At 38.3% G+C, this 21525-nt stretch overlaps 1 protein-coding gene across 5 annotated transcripts in view; it reads left to right on the forward strand.

The window, feature by feature from the left end:
• Positions 1-21525, forward strand: part of whrna (whirlin a) — a 139789-nt gene that overhangs the window by 103820 nt on the left and 14444 nt on the right. For 3 of the 5 annotated variants that reach the window (XM_086097065.1, XM_086097070.1, XM_086097068.1), the window contains 6 exons: positions 5494-5706; positions 8072-8293; positions 10441-10548; positions 12728-13304; positions 16032-16189; positions 19058-19180. In XM_086097065.1, the coding sequence (XP_085953191.1) occupies positions 5494-5706; positions 8072-8293; positions 10441-10548; positions 12728-13304; positions 16032-16189; positions 19058-19180 (1401 nt within the window). The remainder of the gene's footprint in view (positions 1-5493; positions 5707-8071; positions 8294-10440; positions 10549-12727; positions 13305-16031; positions 16190-19057; positions 19181-21525) is intronic. The other 2 variants (XM_086097067.1, XM_086097069.1) reach the window with 1 other exon arrangement.

Here is a 21525-nt window from a genome sequence, read left to right on the forward strand (position 1 = left end):
GGACACAGCCTATGGGACAAGGGATGCAAATTAGTCAAATGGCTATAATACCATACATATTTACATTTATAAATGTCCATTAATATGTTCTGTCCCATTTTCAAAAATAAGCAAATAAATGAAAATAAATAAATAAATGTAAACAATGGGCCGCATTATGGATTCATTATGCATCCATCCTTAAGCCATTTCATTTTTTTTGCTGAAATTATTTGATATGAGGTTTCCCAACGCGTTCCCATACCACTTTTTTCAGACCGATACCAGTACAAGTACTCAACTGATAGTAGTCATTGATACCGATACCAAGTACCAATACCACTAGTACTTTTGATGCATAAAATTTCCAACCGGAAAACAATGACCTATATATCCCAATATAGCATGTTTCCTTAAAAATGCTTGAAATTAATGACAAATTTATATTATTCTAATTTCTAGTTCCTGATCATAAAATGGCCACAAGAGGGTGGCCTAATGCAAGTACCAATGCCTTGCTATTGGTGCCCACTATTCCTACAATATTTACATATTAGAGCAGTGTCAATTTTAAAATGCTTTGTTCAGTTTGTCTATTTTTTATTTATTTATTTTACTCGCAGCTGTAGCTTCTGAGTCAAGCTTGATGCGCGTGCGAGTATGTGCACACAATTTTTTTTCTTCTGTTTTCTTGGAGTCTGAGCTGGAGTCTGGGCTGCACTCGAAGCTGCCTCTTGTTTTTTCAGCTTCCATGCCAATTGTGTCGTACGCTAACACTACACTTCCTTTTTCCGTAGACCTTCATGAGCGGGTCATATTATTACGTTAATCTCTCAGTATGCTGCATTACAGTGTTCTCCCATATATTTATAGTTTCTCATTCATGAATTCACCTGTACACATGTTTTTTCAACCTATTTTTATTATTCACTGAAAAATGCATCTACACTAAAAATTGATTGGTTAAAAAAAAACTAGTAGGTTAAGCTCATATTGGCTTGATTAACCAATAGATTGGTCAGACATTGACCATTCCGGGTGGTTACGGGCATAACAATTTTATTGGTTAGCCAAACAACCAATGAAATTGGTTACAATAAAAAGTAAATCTAGCTAGATCACTTGGAAATATATTTATTGTATCAATTTACTGTATTTAAATGTATTTATTAATTATTATAAGTGATGACAATATATTAGATAAATATAGTTTTCAAAAATGGAAATGTGTGTCTAGATCACTCGGTGTGACCAGCTCAGTGGCCTAGTGGTAGAGTGTCTGCCCTGAGACTGGGAGTTTGCGGGTTCAATCCACTGCCGGGTCATACCAACGACTAAAAATGGGACTCATTTGCCTCCCTGCTTGACATTCAGCATTGTGGGTTAGAATTGGGCGGCTAGATCCCCAAATGATTCCCAAGCATGGCTGCTCACTGCTCTCTCACGGGATGGGTCAAATGCGGAGAACAAATTTCACCCCACTTAGTGGTACTTTTTTTCAGTGCTCCCGTGACCCAGGGATTCCCGAAAATATTTCATCTTCTAACACAGATTAACCAATATCTTGGTCAGAATGACCAATTTGTATCGGTTGGCCAAATCACCAATATATACAGTATTGGTTGAAAACACCTACCATTCTAGAGTGGTTGTTTTAACCAAAGGATCTGTCGGACACATTACTACCAGCTAGATTGGTCAAATGCAACCTTTTTTTGGGGGGTTAATTTGACCAATCAGTTTTTAGGCTGCATTTGCTGTTTTTGTGCTTTGGCCAAAGCATGTGTAAAAAATAAAATAAAATAAATCTTTGGTGCCATCTTGTGGCCTCTTGCTACCAAGAAACTATGTTGAAGTTAAGTAAGGAGCTTCAAGTTGTGCCATAGCTTTGGCCCAAACAGGCCAATAATTAATTTATTGATTTATTTGTATTAGGAACAGTACATATTAAAAAACATTTCAGTAAATACGCCAGAATTAGCCAAAAGGTTATTTTTCATCTGCAGTAGCGAGACAGATCATAAACGTCACCCTAGTAAAATAAAATAATAAAATGCACAACAATAACAATACATTCACGAGAATACTATTAACATGTTAAAATTATATTTTCATAACAAAAGCAATACATTTACTAAAATGTGCATTAAAACCAACCAGGGATAAACAAATATAGGAAGCATTAGTGTTGACATTTCTGATTATCAATTAACCATTTTTTAAGTTTAAGCTTAAATGTAATGTATGTGTCTAGATTTCTGATGTGAACAGGAGTGAGACTCCACTCGGTAGCACCTCGGACAGAGAAAGCAGTTCGACCAAAAGCACTTTTCCTAAAGGGAACAATACAGTATCCCCCTTGCTGCACCTCTGGTTCTCCTATGGTCAGTTTTTCGGATGTTAATAAAATGGCGGAGAGGAGGGGATGATAGACTGTGAATGATTTTATAGATAAGGCATAGATATGAATATTTGACCATGTTTTCCCAGGTGAGTAACTTATATTTTTGTGATATTGGACTATGATGTGAACTATTAGGTTTCTTATCAATAATTTTTACAGTTCGCCTGTAAAGTAATTGTAAAGGTTTCAAGGATGTAACATTAGCTTGAGACCAAATGGATAAACAGTAGGTGATATGTGAAAGGACCATGCATGTACATTTTAGCGGCCTGTGTTGACATCTAAAGGTGAACATGTTTAAAATTATTGAGATTAAAATGAACACAATTACAAACCCTTTTTACATGTGCTTTAAATGTTAACTGTGAATCAATTATGACCCCCTAAGATAATTGTAATTGGGAATGATTTGGAGCTTTGCCCCTAAAACAAAAACATCAGGCTCATCATTAGCATTGTTGCTGGACTTAGTGAAAAACATTGCCACAGTTTTAGATGTATTTAACTGCAAACAGGAGTGTTTCAACCAAGCTGTGATATGAACCATGGAATCGGAGAGCTTCTGAGCCATCTGAGAGACAATATTGCCATGAACGTAAACAACAGTGTCATCAGCATACATTTGAATGGCTACATCAGCACAGACAGATGGAAGGTCATTTATATAAAGTGAGAACAGCAAGGGCCCTAAAACTGAGCCTTGGGGAAGACCGGTGGAGAGATTAAGGGCTGCTGATCTACATGACTAGACTCTGACATGTTGGGAACGGCCAGAGAGATAAGACTCAATCCACTTGATTGCATTTGGCATATCATTTTGACACCAAGATTTTATGATTGACGGTGTCAAAGGCCTTTTTGAGATCGAAGAACACAGCACCAACAACCCCACCTCGATCAAGCAGAGCTCTGATGCTGTCAGTGAGGAAACAGGTGTCAGTCTCTGTAGAATAATTAGCTCTAAAGCCAAACTGCATGGGATGGAGAACATAGGGTGTGGTGTTTAGATGGTTAACTATTTGTTTAACCACCAGTTTTTCTGCAATCTTAGGTAGGCAATATACTGATGGGTCTATAATTTGCCATGGAATGAGGAACACCACTTTTAAAAATGGGAGAAACAACAGCTGATTTCCAAACGCTTACGAACAAACTTTGTGAAATGGACAGATTAATAATGTTGGGTGTCAACACATTCAACATTCACACTATAAAATTAGAGCAGACGAGGCAGATGCAACAATGAATACTGTCTGCTCATCGGTTTCCCGAGTGACAAAATATCGCCCTTGTGATTGACAGGCATCTAGTTGGCACAGCAAGGATAGCTGTGAAAGCTGGAGTGGGGGGAAAAGCCGACATGTCTGAACAACACTCATTCTGTCCTGCTTTAGTTTTGGCACCACATGATGGCAGTGGATAATGTTAGGACAGCAGGTGGTGGCATGTTAATTTATACATATGGGAAAAGACGACTGATGGCTTTTTCATTTTAAGTGGGAGTAATTGATGGTCTTGCACTTTTTCTGTCCGCTCTAATCAGTTCCCTGCCTTTGTTTCCAATAGAAGTCGCCCTCGTCCCGCTCCACCTTCACCTCTGAGTCCATGTGGTTTTAGACTTTTGTCTTCTTTTTCCTTCAACCAACACCATCCCTTTTAAAAGCATCAACTTCGGTTAAGCAACTACCTGCCATCTTCTGTCATCATTTGACATCGCCTTCTTTGCTGCCCCTGCCTTACAACCCTATCCCTCACATCCCCTTCTGTGTCCTTCTTTTATTCTTATTCCTCATCCCACTTCAATCCATGATCTTCACTCCACATCCCCATAATTTTTTTAACCCCTCATTAGTTGTCTCTTTTGCTGTGAGTCACCCTAAAAGCAGAGTATACCTACAAATACAAAGGTGTTTTTGTTTTTTAATTGAAACAGTCTCAGTCTACAAAAGCCAAGGAGATATAGTAGTGTTTAATGCAGAAAACTCACGCAAAACATGCCTCGTAATTTGACCGATCTTGTAGACATATTACAGAGTCTGATTGTGTTATACTGAAAGTTTGCTTAAATTGAAATGTAGTAACACAAGTGAGTGCTCTTTACCATCTTCTGAGCTACCAAGTGTTATGGATTGTCTGTATTTTGTTACTTTGTCATTAGCAGCGAAGCTAGCGGGTAGTGGACGAGTCATTTTGGCTAACGTCTTGATGCTAACCCTGTTAACTGTTATTCATATCAGGCAGCATTATGCCCAGTGTCCCGTGACGTACTGAGTCACCGCGCATTCATTAGCAGCAAAGCTAGCAAACAAGTCCTTTCAGCTAACGTCTTAATGCTAACCCCAATAGCTACTATTCATATAAGAAGGCGGAAGAGAAGGAAGGGGAGGAGTTATGAGGAGATAGAGTGTGACCTACAGCGACCAAGCATTGTATTCCGCCAACAGTGTCATAGCATATGGTTTGTTACAGGAATTGGATGGAATGAAACCCCATCGACGTGTGTGTGTGTGCGTGCGTGCGCGCACATTTAGTTACCTGTTTGTTTCTCTTTTCTGAATAGCTTTCGATCTGTAGCACGTGACTTTCCATGTCACCGTCTTTTTTGCGTAAATAAGCATCTCTGGGGAACCGAAACAGGCTTACACCATTCTACCGTTGGTTTGAACAAAAACCGGCAACCCAATGAGACGGCATAAGACAAAATAGTTTAAAAATGAGAAGAATAAGGAAGAGAAAAACACATGCACATAGCCAGCAGGTAAACAATATAATATGGGTTGATGATGCCATATCCGGTTTGCACCACTGGCAAGATTTTCGGCGCGCAATTTTAAAAAAACATGAACAACTCTGTTAATATGTACTCATTCGAGGAACCGTTCATTGTGGCATGTATATTGTTTAATACAATATATTCAAATTTTGTAACACCATGTCCCAAACACTTTGAACATTGTTGGTCTTACTCTCATTGCTTCCCTCATTTTGTCCAGAGGAATAAGTAATGCTCACCTTAAGACCTTAGTTTTCGTCCAACTCAACCACTGTACATAACGCAAAATTAATATTATCTTTGTTGGATTTAATGTAATACTTTTGTATCTTTTCAGTCTGGTTTTTCCAAGGGTGTGGCCGGATCACAGGTGACTTTGTCGAGCCTGGTAAACCAGTCCAGAGCTATACTAGAAGAGCAAGCGCGTCACCTTCTGACTGAGTCGGAGCGGCAAACTATGGGCTACTACTTGGAAGAGTACCGGGATGGACACATTGGCGTGGAGCAGCTGGTCATGGCGCTTTTCGAGCTGCTCAACACACACGCAAAGGTGAGAGACAGGCAGCTAAAGGTATTAGGATAAAAAAGACTGAGGTTAATAAAAAAAAACATGTGTTTGTTGTTTGTTTGTCTTTCTTTATATAAATCTCTGGAGATCTCTGCAGGGTTATTTGTTGATGCTTAATTCTATTTTGTTTGTCCTTCCACTATTATACATATATGCACGAAAACAAAGGCATCTTGGTTACTGTTTCCCCAAGTAAGGTTCTGAAAGCTTTTTGCAAGACGTTATACTATATTAAGAACTGCACGCCTGCCACTTTAAAAAAATTTGCAGTGTTTTTTCAAACGCTAAGAAATGTCGGAAGAATTAATGTTAAAAAAAGTCACAATCAAATTTATTAAACTCCATCTCTGCCTCTGCAGTTGTCTTTAGATTGGAAGCGCAATGGCTCACTGTCGACATTAACCTAGGATTTCTTTATTTTAATTAAGAAATTAAATTATTAATATCATAATCACTGTTTACATTTCTTTTATTACGGATTCCGAACAATGGAATGAGTGCAAGACTGTAATGATGCTAGGAGCTGATATGACTGTAAATTGAAAAATTAAATATGAGTCAGTGTTACTACCAGATTTGTGTGACAGTATGAAATATATGAGCAGCAGGGTGAACTAGCGGTTAGTACGCTTGACTCACATTAGATTCCAAGCTTCAAATCTTGGCTCAGGCCTTCCTATGTGGAATGTGCATGTTTCATTATGCAATGTATATTCCCCATATAACAATTACACCTATACTGTACTCAGTATTCCATTCCAAGTCAAACTGTTGCCAACATAAAATTGTGATTGTTGTACAGGCAAAAAAAAAAGTTAAACCGTTGATTATTCAGTTACAAAAATTAAACAGTCTTTAACTCATTTACTGTTAAAAACTTTTAAATAAATTATATTTTAAATCTTACCATGGTCCCAAAAACTTTGTTTGTTTATGATGTTTTTATGCTAGAGCATACAGAAGGCTTTGATGCAGCCTCTGAACTGAAGAGAAAGCTTAAAGCAATGGTAGTTATTACAAAAACGGCCAGCAGGCTGCAGCAAAGTATAAGAGCTCAACCAGGGCCACGTTGCAAAAAGGCTTTTTTTTCCCCCCACAGTTTTAAACACATTTGTGAATAGTGATGAAAATTTGCTATATTCTAATGCTAATTGCTGCAAATCGGAGACAGATGGAAAAATAATTTATTTCCTGATGAAAGAAGTTCCATGTTTTTATAGCAATAGAACACAATATTCTGTGGGCCTTGCAAAATTTGTCACAATCCAGTGAAACACCTGGGATCGAAAGGGGTTGCTTCAGTGAAAATGGCTGGGAGTGAATGAGTTAAACATCTTTATTGGTGAATAAGGAGAGGTAAACGAAGTACCTCTTCCAACTTAGTAACCTTGTGTGAATGGTGGTCACTCCCTGCGATAAGCAGTATAGAAATTGGATGGACAGATAGATGTCACACAAGTATGAAAATGTAAACTTTTTAAATGAAAGAAGAAAACCTACCACGCCAAAAGCTTGCCTCATGTATGATTAAACAAGTTAAAACACACACACATAAACACCCTACCTTTTTACCATAAGTGGCAAGCATTTGATATGTAAAAAGTTGGCAGTTGGCTCATAGATGTGAAAATGTACTCAACTGCCTTGTTTTTAACTAGCACAAAACAGTAGATCCAGAGCAGTTTGTTGTTCACAGAAATCTACCAATACTGCGAGAGTCCTAGCAAGGCGGAAAGTAGAAACCCACTCGATAAAACATGACAGTTCAATAAGCTCTTCTCTAAAAAATATTGGTGAAATTTAAAATTGTACAACTTTAGCTTCCAAAGAATATACATCACTCACAAAAAAAAACATAAGGATATTCGACTTTCAGATAAAATTACAGGGTACTTAATGTGACTCTCTTATTTACGTTTATACTGTCAGGAAGAAGTAGTCAAGCCAAATGCAACAATAATTGTTCATACTATGCATAACAATAAGAAGGCACCAACGGTGTGAGAAGGCCAACTTTAAAATAAACCTTACATTAATGTCAAACTGCACAACGAATATGACGACTATCAATCGTGATCGGTATAACAGCTGTTGTCAATTGTGGAAGCAACAAGCAAAAAAATACTGAAATGTTGAACAGTTTGCCGTGCATTCAAAAGGTTAAAGAAGGTCATAATAAGTTCCCTGGCAAAGTTTATAGTGCATTTTAGATTCTTCCTGGAATTTCACCAGAAAGTCCCCATTATACATACATGTGATTTGCAAGTGTTAAATTTCATGGCATGTGAATGTTTCCATCAAATGACTTAATTGTAGATTGACCTCCACCCATTTGATCTTCCCACAGTTCTCTCTCCTGTCCGAAGTGCGCGGCCTGGTCACCCCACAGGACCTGGAGCGTTTCGACGGGCTGGTGTTACGGCGTGAAATTCAGGCTCTCAAGGCAAGACAAGGCACAGCAGGAGCGCCCGCACTCCAGTCGGACACTCTATCCATGGTGTCGTACCCCGACACTCTGAACTCGTCTTCGGCCAGCTTCATGACTAACACCACTCTCAGCTCCGCCCGGGTAAGTGGTACTGCTGACTAGAACAACCAAATAATGATATGACTCGGAATAAAGCACATGACGAGTTGTAGTCTATTCAGGGTGTGCGTGGGGACATATTTGTTTTATGAAAGATCTCTTTATGGTGAAGGCATTTGGAAACGCCAAGTCTCACTACTTTGCTTTTAAAATGGCAAATATGAAATCAGTATTTGAAAATTCATGTTTTTCCTCCACTACTATAACCTTGTAATCTCCCACTCCCCCTGGTAGGAAAGGCTGCTCTGGCTGATAGATATGATGGAGGTAGGAGTAACTTTTGAAAGTGGTGAAGCACCAACCCACACATGCTGGATACATGGTGCGATAAGGGCTTGTTCAATTCCCTGTGGGCAGATGTGTACGAGATACCATGAGGAAGAAAAAAAAAAATCAAAACAGGCTCTCTTTGTTCATTATATTTTCTCCCAGACAAATGCGGGGTTCAATTGAACATCAAATTGACAATTTTCTTCCATTTTGCTCCAGTAAAAGGATTTTTAATGTCGCAATTGTGTGCATTTTATCTCCAAGGACTGCCTTTCTTGATTCCTAATGCTGTCCTCAAATAGGACAGGATAATATGTTCTTGTATTGTAAACCAATTATGTGGGTTTATTTTTCTGCTTGTAATTTTTTCTAATTTAATCTAATACAATTTTGATCACAAAATAATGAACTACTGTTTTTGGTTTTCCAGTGATTTCTTTCTGCTGTGTTTGGGTCTCTCTGGGTTGCTTTTTCTTATAAAACCTGCAGCCACTCAACCAGCTTAACCAAAAGAGCATTTTGAAAATGTTTTATGGTGGTTTGGGTTTTTAATTTGACAAATGTAAGGGATTGGCTCTTCAAGAATAAAGTCAATGATTGTGAAGTTCAAGTACCTGGCAGCGTGTGCTCACAGTGAAGATAAGTAAAGAAAATTGATGGGAGGACACTATAGAAAGAAAACAGACTACCAACTGTAGCAAATACTATCAAACCAAGTGGGAAATTGTCGGCAAAGTAACACATGAAAATACTACTATAGTCCTACAACAAAAATGAGGTCCAGAATCAGGATTCAACAGCTTAATTTCCTTTTGCAATGATTGTGCATCATAGGCATGACGTCGCGTTTTAAGCATGATGAAGATCTGAAAACTGATCACAATGATTCAATATGTGGGGTTTTAATATAAAAGTTACTTTTAGGGGATATCCATAAATTTGTAAAGTTGTTTAATTTAAAGCTGAGGGCGGAAGTTATACAAGATATTGTTGGGGGGGGGGGGGGGGGGTGTTGTATTGTATCTGTTGTATTCTATTTAAGCAGCCAGCTCTGTGAAGGAAGTTGATATGCTTTTTGACCTCTACCAATGAAGTTATTAAGCCACACCAGAAACAAATTATACAAAACCTACTGAAAGGGTTGAGTGAAAACCATCCATATCTGCATTCAGTGTACATAGCATACTGTTGGAAAACACTAGCGAATGGTCACTATGGAAGTGAGGGTTATTGACAAAAGACAGAATTGTTATGAATTCACGTTGTTTGTCTGTTTTAATTATTTTTTAACCCGGGAGCACTTTAGGACAGCAGTGCTAATAATCATTTTGACACCACTGGAAGAATGTCCTGAAAATGTCTATTATGTCATTTTAAAGTAACATACAAACTGCGTCTTCAAAAGCTATGGTCCTTTTCGGATCACCCCATCTTCGAAATGGAATTGCGTTTAAGTGCTCCCATCGTTGCAACGACGAGTCATTAAGCAGAATTGATGGGGCTTCTGTTTTGGTTTGGTGGCAGAGTTAAATGAAGGGCAGGATTTGTCTGAACTCAGCTTGTCTTTAAATTTCATTGGAGAATCTGCACATTTCTTCTTCACATGGGAACTTTGTGTGAGATATCAAGTCCTGCTTGGCACAGAGTTGTGTGTGGGTGTGTGCGTAAATGTAAGCATGCCTTTTAATCAACCGTCACAAGACTTCTTGGAAAATCCAATTTTCCATTTGTTTTGGGATAAATGCACACCTTTGTAACATCTGCTCACAGGCTGTTCCCACTTCTCACATTTGACCCTTTTCTGATTCACGTCTGCATTTCCTCTTTCCCCTCATCTATTTGTCTCCTGCATCTTTCAGAACAACAGCGTGGTGGATTCTAATCAGCAGGATCCCATGGACAGTCTGAACACACTGCTAGCTGACATCTCTCTGGTGAGCCCTGAAGTCTGGCACACACAAACACAGGTTTGGCCCGATAAACATGAGCATGGTACAAGGGAGAAGGGGAAGAGGGGTTGAAGACAGCATTATGAAAATGGAAGTGAAAGTAATGGCAGAAATGGATGAGGCTAGTGGAGAAATCTGACCGGCAGGCTTTGTAAAGTTGTTTTGTTTGAGTGGAACAAGCTTTTGCACAACAGCAAGGTTAAAGATGATTTTATTTATTGAATAGCAAATGGTGAGCAAAGGCCAATCACAATATTCCACTCCTGCCTACTTTTCTATCTCAGCAGGGGGATTAAAAAAAAAAACAAGAAAAAAAAAAAAAAAAAAAAAAAAAAGCTTTTAGGCACCCATTATTTTCAGCTGCCTACTTCTCAAATCATACTTTTTTTATTTTCTTAATGTTTCTTTTATACTTCGTTTCTCACTTCATGCATTAGTAGCCATTCGTGTCTCATTGTTGTTCATTCCACTTAAGTATAGAATGCAAAGTGTCAGATACTTTACCAACATTTTCAACTTGTTGCGAGTACTTGAATAGTCAAGTCAAGTCATCTTTATTGATACATTAGGGGGAAGTTACATATTCCTCTCATCAATACTGGCACTTTTACAAATACAGTCAATGGTCATTATATGCCAAATCACACTGTGGGTTGAACCAAGCAGATTTTAATATTTAGGAAACTTGGTGTACTTGTTGGTAGTGATGGCACAACACTTCATCTCAAATTTGAGGTCAATCGGAGCAGGGATTTGGGAGCTAAATTAGCCAAATTTTGACATTTTCGGCAAAAAGCAGCATGGCCAACTTCCATTTGAACTCTTGTATCTCAGGAACTACTCGGTCTATCTTTACAAAAGAGCTATTGTTGGAAACAAGATTATTTTAACGAAATAAATAAAACTAAAATTCAAAAACCATCTTCGTCAACTAAATAAAATAAAAATAAAAATGCTCTTTAAAAATGAAAACTAACTGAAACTACATTTTACGTTTACAAAACTAACTAAAACTAGAATTATAGCGAAAATGTCCTTTGTTTTAGTCTTTGGTAATGAATTTAATACATGAGACTGAGTTGATTTTAAGTGGGATTGTAAGTATTATTTCGATATTAACCGTAATAAGGACGTTTGAAAGTGTGTCACACAGAAGTGACATCATCTAGCAGCAGCCAATAGAAAAGCACTTTCAGATGACATTGTTCCGAGGTGACAGTTTTGCTCGACTTTTGGCTCAATGGCTCTACTCGTCTGCTTTTTCATTTAACTCAGCCGAAATGCAATGCTAGGTATAAGAAATGTGTTACTTTTTTCATTTTACCATGGTGTTTATTAATTATAATTTATTTAATATTGCACAAAAGTAACGAAAACTGATATTGAAACTAAAACCAAGCATTTTTTGAACAACTAAAATTAATAAAAACTAACTGAACCGCCCTGAAAACTAATTAAAACTAACTAAATTGAAAAAACTAAACTCAAAAATGAAATAAAAACTAACTAAAATGAAAATTACAAAACTATAATAACCCTGGTTGGAAAAGGAATTCAACAAAGATTCAAAATCTGCCATCATTTAGAAGAGGCATACTGATTTAATATTTATTGAAAGTTGAATGTTCATTGAAAGGTTGAGGGTATGATTAATTTGACTCCTTATTGCTGCTAAAGAAATTTTTTAACTTGTATGCTCTAAATAATGTGAGAGATCACATTTCATGAAAAATTGTGTTAAGGTCACCTGATCGACAAGGTCATTTTCAAGGTCAGCTAAAACAATCGTCAAAGGGTTATGCAAATATGCACCAATCTTCTAAGTGATTTCTTTGTCAAATTCCCTTCCCAACAATATCCGTTTTGTGAAGATTGACAGTATTTCCTCAGATACAAGGGTTCAAAGGAAGGCGTTCGCGGCCCTTTTTGCCTAAAATATCAAAATTCGGCAGGCCGTAGCTCCCAAGCCCCTGCACCAATTGATCTAAAATGTGAGATTTAGTGCTGTGACATCACTACCAACAAGTACACCAATTTTCATTAAAATCAATATCTGCTTGGTTAAAATTTTCAGGTTTTTTGGGGGGGGGGGGGGGGGGGGGTTTGGCAAGGAACGACCCATTGTTGTTTGCTAAGATGCAGCATGTCCTTTCCACATGCCTAATCTATCATGATCCCAAATATCCTCTCACTTCAGGATGACGTACAGTCCACCACAGCCGACTCTCCCCCCTCCTTCAAGCCTCCACCCCCATCAGGGGTGCAGAGGCGCAAGAGTAGAAGAGACCAGCTCGTCAAATGCCCCTCGTTTGAATCCACACACTCGGGCTTGCACTTCACAACCTCCACCCGCCCTAACCACAACAAAAAGCCAGCTCGCACCCCTTCATCACCTTCCCTACGTCACAAACACGATCCTCCCATGTTGCCTTCCCGGGACTATGTGGCCAACCAAAAGAAAGAACTCTTGGCACCTTCCAAGAGAGAACAGAAAATAGCCACTCATTTATCCCTGGTTGCCCAACAGATTGGCCCTTTTCCACGCGTCCAATCCCCAAGCGGGGGTGCCAAACTGACTGACGCATCCCCTTCGCCGCCACCTCCACCCCCGTTGCCCGCACCTCCTCCCCCCCCTCCTTCTCTTCCCCTTAAGCCAGCTACAATGTCCAAAGCCTCGTCTCCAGGCTCTAAGCAACAGTTTGTTACAGTGGAGGTTCACAGGCCCAACGCAGAGCCCGACGTCAATGAGGTGCGGCCGCTGCCCCAAGCTAGAGGTGAGAAAAGTAGGGCGTAGTAATTACTGGACATTATGCAAGTTTTTAAATTTACAATGTGTCAAATTAACTAAATTCAATACAAAAGGAGCAATACAATTATGTAAATAAATTAGGAGCATTGCAGTGGCAGGGTTTGAATTACATGGAAGCCAAGCCCTGACAAAGCACACTTGGACATCCTTATTTATTTATTTTAAATTCATGGTCAAAATTCATTATTCTCTTCAAGTCAACATATTATTTGGGTATACAACACATATTAGAAATAGTGCTGTCAAAGTTAAAGCGTTAACCAATTAATTAATCACAAAAAATTATCGCATTAATCACACTATTAATTTTAACCGCAGATGATCCTTTAGCTGACAGCGGATGGTTACGTTAAAGATAGTACAGGTTGTGTTTGAGCAATAAACATAACTACATGCATTAAAGTAAAGCATTTAATAAAAGTTTGTGTATTACATTCAGAATATTTGTTCATGTCAAAATATTGGGGTATTTTTTTCCCCCCATTTTAAATTATGCAAGTAATTAACTGATTAGAAAAAGAGGAGGTTGAGAGCATGCAGTGGATCAAAACAAGATGTCCTCATAACATTAAATGTCAAAAGAATAAACACACAACAGGTGCTCTTCAAATTTGGCGGGCACATTTTTTGGATTAAAAAGCCTTTTTAATGAATTGATTAAAAAAAGATGTGATATAAAAACATAATCGTTTGTCAGCTCTAATTAGAAATGACCACAAACAAGTGACAGGGTTGACAAAGCTGGCAGTAAATAATCAGCACAAAAAGATGAACTTAAATCCAAATCTACTTTGATACTGGCTAAAATAAAGTCCACTGAAGTGATCAAATATTATTTCTATGAAAAATTAAAATGTTCAAAAGATATGAGCTCACAGCATAATACACAACTCGGGTCTAATAAGGTTCATTCCTAAGTGTCGCATACTATGGTTATTGCTAAATAGATAAATATGTTTGTTTGTTTGTTTAAAAAAAAAAAGACAATCTTTGCATCCATCACTAGGCGGTCTAATGAAACTCTCCTCAAGATGATTCTGCAACATTTAAATATGTTGGCGTTTCTAAATTAAGAGTTGTTCAAAAATGCAGATTCGAGAGTGCAACTCTTCTCGCCCCCTAATTGCTAATGAAGAGCACCAAATTACATAAGTCTGCCTGTTGCGCTCCTTTTCGCACGCAAATAAAATATCCCTAATGGAAGGCAGGAACATTATGAAGATAGTTTTTAGATTAGAGAGAGAAACAATGGCATTTTTTTAAATGTATTTTTATCAAATTCACATCAGCAGCACAACAGTGCATTTAATTTGCAGCTGGTGGGCAAGAGATAATCATATTCAAGATCCGAACATCGCTCCAATCAAATTGCACACATCTGTCAACTTGCTTGCTTACCTCATTACAATTGAACTAATCAGAGCATCAATCACGAAAAAAACAAGAGAGAGAGAGAAGCATTGCCCAGGGGGATTCATAGTTTGCAGTTGTCTAAGCAGTAGGCCAACACCATCCAGTCCTAACATAATGGCAACCTGCACTACATATTCAACACAAGAGTTGCACATTCTGCCTTCATAAAGATGATAATATTCAGTTGTGATTGACACGTTGTCTGAAATGTGCTCCTTTATCTTAGTAAATTATTATCTTAGTAAAAGCATATTTTGATACAGCTTTAGTATTGGCTATCATTATGATGTGCAAGTCATCATTACATTGTGGCTGGTTGTGTGTTCATCAGCCACAAAGCAAACAGATGTTGACAGCGCGAGGGAGATGAGAGTGTTTTGCTTTGAACTACATAAATGGTATCATTTGCCCACATACTGCACAGTCACAAATATTTCCTTGGGTTATTTGAAAACTGTGTACAGTGTTCCCTCGCTACTTCACGGTTTGCTTATATTGCGGCTTCAAACTTTATTCTCAGAATTCTGACTTCCACCCACAATTCATAGCTATAAGTTACAAAGTCTGAATTCTCCCTTTAAAGTCAGAATTCTGAGACCAAAATGAGAATTCTCACTTTAAAGTTTTGATCTCAGAATTCTCACTTTAAAGTGAGAATTCTGAGATCGAAATGAGAATTCTTAATTTAAAGTCAGAATTCTGAGATGAAAGTGATAGTGAGAATTCTTAATTTAAAGTCAGAATTCTGAGATGAAAGTGATAAAGTGAGAAATCTGAGATTAAAGTCAGAATTCTGAGATGAAAGTGATAAAGTGAGAAATCTGAGATTAAAGTCAGAATTCTCACTTTAAAGTGAAAATTCTTACTTTAAAGTGAGAATTCTGAGATCCAAATGAGAATTCTTAATTTAAAGTCAGAATTCTGAGATGAAAGTGAGAAATCTGAGATTAAAGTCAGAATTCTCACTTTAAAGTTAAAATTCTGAGATTACTCTTCACTGGCCCTAATCCTTTTACGTTCTATCTGGATAATGATTTTTTTTTTTTTACTTTCTTTTTACCTCCTTCCATGAAACAAGAAGTAGCATAGTAACCCATGCCATGAAGAACGGCCATAGAATAGAAATATAAAAAAAAATAGAAACTAAATTGTATTATACAAAAAAAAAAGTGTTGTTAAGGTAAAACATTTTGAAGCATTGCGGTGGAAGACAAACGAAGCGATTGAGTCCCGAGCGAATGAAAGTGCTGATATCACGTGTGCCTGCCTCCCCCCTCAGGTGGCGCCCTGTCTCAGCTGTCAGACAGTGGCCAGACTCTCAGTGAGGACAGCGGTGTGGACATAGCTGAGTCAGGACACATCAGCAGCTCCCATTCCTCATGCACACGACACCCTCAAGAAAGCCAGGGGGGCGGGGGGGACAACCCCACCAAACCGGTGAGGGTGTACTTCCAAACAACCGTGGGCCCCACATGAATTAATGGTTATTAATAGTTGAGGGGAATGCATAATTTGATTCAAGAACTGTCTGCTGCCTTTGTGAGGACCAATTGAGCAGATTCAACGAAGTTTGAGCCTAAAAATAACAGCCCTGTTATGTTTGACCGAGGATCTTCTGCCACCCTCGCCTCATTGATGTGCATGTAACGTAATAGACGAAAGCTCTGGGCTTCTGTAGCTCTCACACGGTGCTATTTTAAGAACAAGCAAAGGGCTTTTGTTGCTCACAGGCCACCGTTGTGAAGAGACCATGAAAATGAACATCAATATTTATACACACATCATGTAACTTAAAATGCTAAATCTGCTTCATTCAATTAATCAATTTATCTAGTGCGACAACTTCTGCATAGTAATCAAGTAATCAAGTTTAGCCTCCTACAGACTCAAATGTAAACTTTTCATGAGTGGTTTGTGAGGCTATTTAAGGTTTAATGTTCCAATTAGATTCAGATAATTACTAAGGGAATAATTTGTCACTGTTGGTTCTCATAAATGCAGACGTACAAGTCCATGTGGAACATCCTCCCTCTGTTTTTGCTCATTGTTTACTTTGCTTTTGCATTTTGTTTTTTAAATTTCACATTAATTTTATGTATTCACTCAAATGTTCCATCTATTATTTCATTCACCGATGTAGTGTCGTAAAAAGTGACTACTTATGTAAGGTCAGAAATGGTGAAGCTTTGTTGGTGATGATGGGATAGTTATTAGAAAGTGGCGTACTCTATTAGGAGGCTATATCAAAATGACAACAAAGAGAAGAGTGGGGGGGGGGGATTTTTTGACATGAGACTTCTTATATTGCTTATGAGCAATTTTGTGGTTTACCATACATTTTTGGATAGCAAAACTAGTTCCTGTGTTTGGGCAGGTTAACAGTGGAACCTCCAAAGAGAATGTCAGTTCATTCTGTCGACTTTTGAGTTTTAAAACAATATTTACACAACCCTTTATTTACTGTACAGTTGAACTTTCATAACTGGCACACAAGTAAAATTGACAATTCCAAACATCTGGGCATTTTCCACAATGCAACATTTAATTTCTACAGCATATTGCTTTTTTCCTGTGAATAGCATACAAACCAGGCATATTGTTAATGTAGTCAAACAACATTTTATCACAATTTCAAATAAAAAATAATCCCGACAAAGGCCAATACTTTTCAATGAGCGTAGAGCGTCCCTTCACCAAGAATAAATTATGCGTTTGAGGAAAGTAGGAAATCGAATTTATCCCACTCGAGTTGTCAGATCCGACCACAAAGCATTTGAGGCAAATGCAAATACAAGACATATGTTCACGTGACACAGTGTGATTTGGAATGACTGTGTTAACCGGAACAACAAAGAATTTACCGGAATCAGCCATCCTTGTTTATATTTGCCTCAAACGCATTGAGGGCGGAATGGGACACTCCCGAGTGGGATAAATCTGACTTCAAAGCCTTCTTGAATGCAGCAAAAGACTGCCATTTGGACTTGTGACATAAGATAGGAATTGTCTATAGATATACAGTATATTAAACTAAACACATTAATTAAACTGAAATTTAATTACTTACCCTTTTATCATACAAGAGAAGAGAGAAGCTTGCTGATTCTTCACACCGTTGCAGAGATAATCCATCCACCTCACAGGTGTGGCATATCAAGATGCTGATTAGCCAGCTTGATTATTGCACAGGTGTGCCTATGCTGCCCAAATTAAAGGCCACGCTAAAAAATTAAATTTTTACTGTATTTGTGGGTCCATGGTGGCAATAAAACTATTCAGTATCTGGTGCGACAAACATCTTCCTCACACATCACCTTCACATAGAGTTGATCAGGTTGTTGATTGGTGCTTGTGGAATGAGGCTCAACTTCCTTTTCTATGATTGTGTGAAGTTGCATGCTGTCGTATACGCCGATACAGAGCGCCCCCCCCCCCCCCCACCCAAATGCTTAATGAATGCCATGGGTTCAATGAGTGTCCCATTTTGGTAAAAAAAAAAAAAGAAGAAAAAGACAGAATTTTTTTTTAAGAAGAATTAAATAAATACATAAATTGGACTGGTCCTGTATACCAATTGCACACTCCTTCAAAACTTCAAAACAACCTCTGCTGCATGGTGCTGTGTGATAAAACTAAACATTTTACAGTGGCCTTTTCAGTGTGTGCAGCCTCAGGCACAACTCTAATCAGCATCTTGATAAGTCACTCAAGAGGTTGGATGGATTATCTGCAAAGGGGAAAATGCTCACTAACAAAAAATGCACACAGATATGTGACCAATACTTGAGAGACTGGCGTTTTTGTGAAACCTTCAATTTTTTAGTTCATGAAAAATGGGAGCAAAAACAAAAGTATTTCTTATATTTTTGTCAGGAAAACTTGGACAACAAATCTCAGTAACTTTTAGTAGGGTATTAAAGGGTTTTCTTCTTGCCTACGTTGAGTTCCAAAACTTTCCAAGATTTGCTAATGTGTCGCGTAATGATGATCCATATGATGATAGCAGCATTTTTTAAAGTCATAATGGTTCATTTCCAAGTAAGACTAACAAAGAACCAAAATTTGGAGGTTACACTGTTGATATAGTTTCAATTAAATATTACAAAATAATTATATATAAATGATTCACTTGTATGTGTGAAGTTCTAATATTGTTCAAGCGAATTAGCAGCAACAAAACAACACACATGTCAGTCAGTCATCATTTGTCAACTTTAGAAAATGCAAACCTCCCAGAGACATGAAAACATGTGCAACATCATCTACTGCAAATTTCTAATTACTATTCCCTCTGCCTGAATTTAGCCAGGACTGTTGGAGCCCACCTCCACACTAGTGAGGGTGGCAAAGAGTGCAAGTACTTTGGGCATCGCAATTGAAGGCGGAGCCAACACTCGACAGCCATTGCCACGAATTGTCACCATACAGGTGAGTTACAATTATGCCGCTAATACCTCAAATAACATCTGTTATTAGCACAGCGTGCTAGTCAACACACATTTTAATGGATATTACTGTACACGTTGTCAGTGGTGTTCATGATGCCACCCACCCGCCTGCCACATTTAAGGTGGCATTTATTGTCCTTCAGGCCGGTGTATGGAATCACACTGAGATCCTACCAGAGGCATTGTTGTTGTTGTTGCACCCCACCTCTCGCCCAAAGTCAGCTTGGATATTCTCCAGTTTAGGCAACCTTAATGATTACAGGCAGTGTAGAAAATGCATGGAAGAATAGTTCAAACAGCATTTTAGTTCAAAATAAAAAAAAATATGATTGAGAATTGCTGTTTGTACTCTGCAACTGACTGATGGCCAGGCTATAAGGTTTCCCCCACCCATTGCCCAAAGTTAATTGGTAAAGGCTCCTGAGCATCTGCAACCCTAAAAACAGCAGAAGTGGTACACTATAAAAAAAAGTCATTCTGATGTTTCTGGGGTTGGTGAAAGATTCTGGTTGGTAACCCGGTGGGTAGTGATGTCTGATCGTGCTGGATTTCACTTTCCTTTCTTTTCTTTGATCCTTCCTCGGGTCTCCTGACAACCTCACGACTCCAGCTGGATTCTGAAGTATTCGGATTAGGTGAACGGTATGGGATTTTTAATAGGTTTTAGGTGAATTAATGAGTACACACTCACACGCATGCACTTATGCACACACACACCCGCACGTGCACATACTCACGCATATACAAAAAAAAGAAAAAGAGAAAAAAAACAAAGAGTGAGCAATAATGATGACATGTCGAATCAGTAAGATTACCGAATAATCTTTTTTTTCAGTGTATAAAATTTAAATCAAATCAATATATATTTACTAAACAATAGTACAGCAACAAAACACTGGCCAGTGCCCTGGCACGTAAATGGAAGAGAGCCATAACAACTGTCAAACAAATCTTAAGTGGCTAATGAGGAGCCGAAATTCCACGACATAAAGCAATCTGTAATAAGGCTCAGATGGAAACTCCAAGCAGAATGTTGTCTTTCATTCTGACGTCAGTTAAACTTTTTATCCAAAAATTAACTTATACATATTGTAAATTTTGGAAATGACAAGTTGGGCACCGCTATAGAAAGCTATTAACTGTGCCTTGGTCAGCGCAGAACTTCTTGCCATTGACAACAAAGCCTTGCATTTACTCACTGACTATAGCACTACCATTTTCTCACCACAGAGATACACTTTAAAGATCAGAACAGTCACAGGCAGTGCACAACTCTTTCAATGCTGTCCCTCAGTCTTCTTCCTAGTGAGCTGGTGATTGAAATGAAAAGGGAGACTGATTGCAACAGGATGGTTAGAAAGCATTGTAAATCACCACGTTCAAAATCTGGCAATGTACAGAAAAAGACAGAACTGAGGAAGTGTGATGGTAGTACTTGAGCCGATGGGCTCTATTTTTGCAGACAGGCACGTGCCGCACGGTGAAAAATCAGGTGCATCGTAATTTTTGTGCCAGGGCGAGTGTAGTTTAGCGTGTATATGAATTTGGTAGACACACTACACCTCATTGGGCGTTCCGGGGGATCTAGCAATTTGGTCACAAAAGGTAGATTAGATTTTAGACTCACAAAAACAGGTCTAACTTGTGGTACAGGTCTTTTCACACGATTTTGGTAGATTTGATCGAGGCGCAGGCAGACAGACTCGGCGCTCCACGAATGTGTGTGGTGCTTGTCATCGTGTTTCGTTCATAAATACAACAACAGTGTGAGACAATTCTTGTGAAACATTGGAAAAATGTGTTAAACTATTTTATTGTCATCATTAAATTATTTTACACCACCAATACACAATCGGTCTGCAATTGCCTATGTCATATTCACTGCCGACTAAATCATCCACAAGTCTAAATCTTGTAGTTTACTTAGATCAACAAATTTTTGTGCTCGCCAATCTCACGCACGGACCCCAGTGGGTCAATTTCTGCTTCAGCAATGTGTGCGCTTCCATCGCCCTGATTTTAATGGCAATGAGGAGAGCAACTCTGAGTTGGCTGTGTTCCCTCCCACACTGGCACAAATACCCCCTTCTTGTCAAAAGTCTAGGAAAATACAAAAAGAAAGAAAAATCCAGCCATAAGGACAGTGAGACTGCCCTTTGTGCTAGATTTGTGCACAAAAATAGGGCCAGATTAGGAAAAAAGTCTGGTAATATGGGCAGCTGCACTTTTTCAATACAGCTTAATTGGTTATACCTGTATTTTTGTTTTCTTGTTAAATATTGTGCTATATATTTTAAAAAATGGTCAATGGTTTATTTTTACTTC

Source organism: Leptonotus elevatus, chromosome 15 (assembly GCF_054856555.1).
Source record: "Leptonotus elevatus isolate MCC_2025b chromosome 15, RoL_Lele_1.0, whole genome shotgun sequence".
NCBI lineage: Eukaryota > Metazoa > Chordata > Actinopteri > Syngnathiformes > Syngnathidae > Leptonotus > Leptonotus elevatus.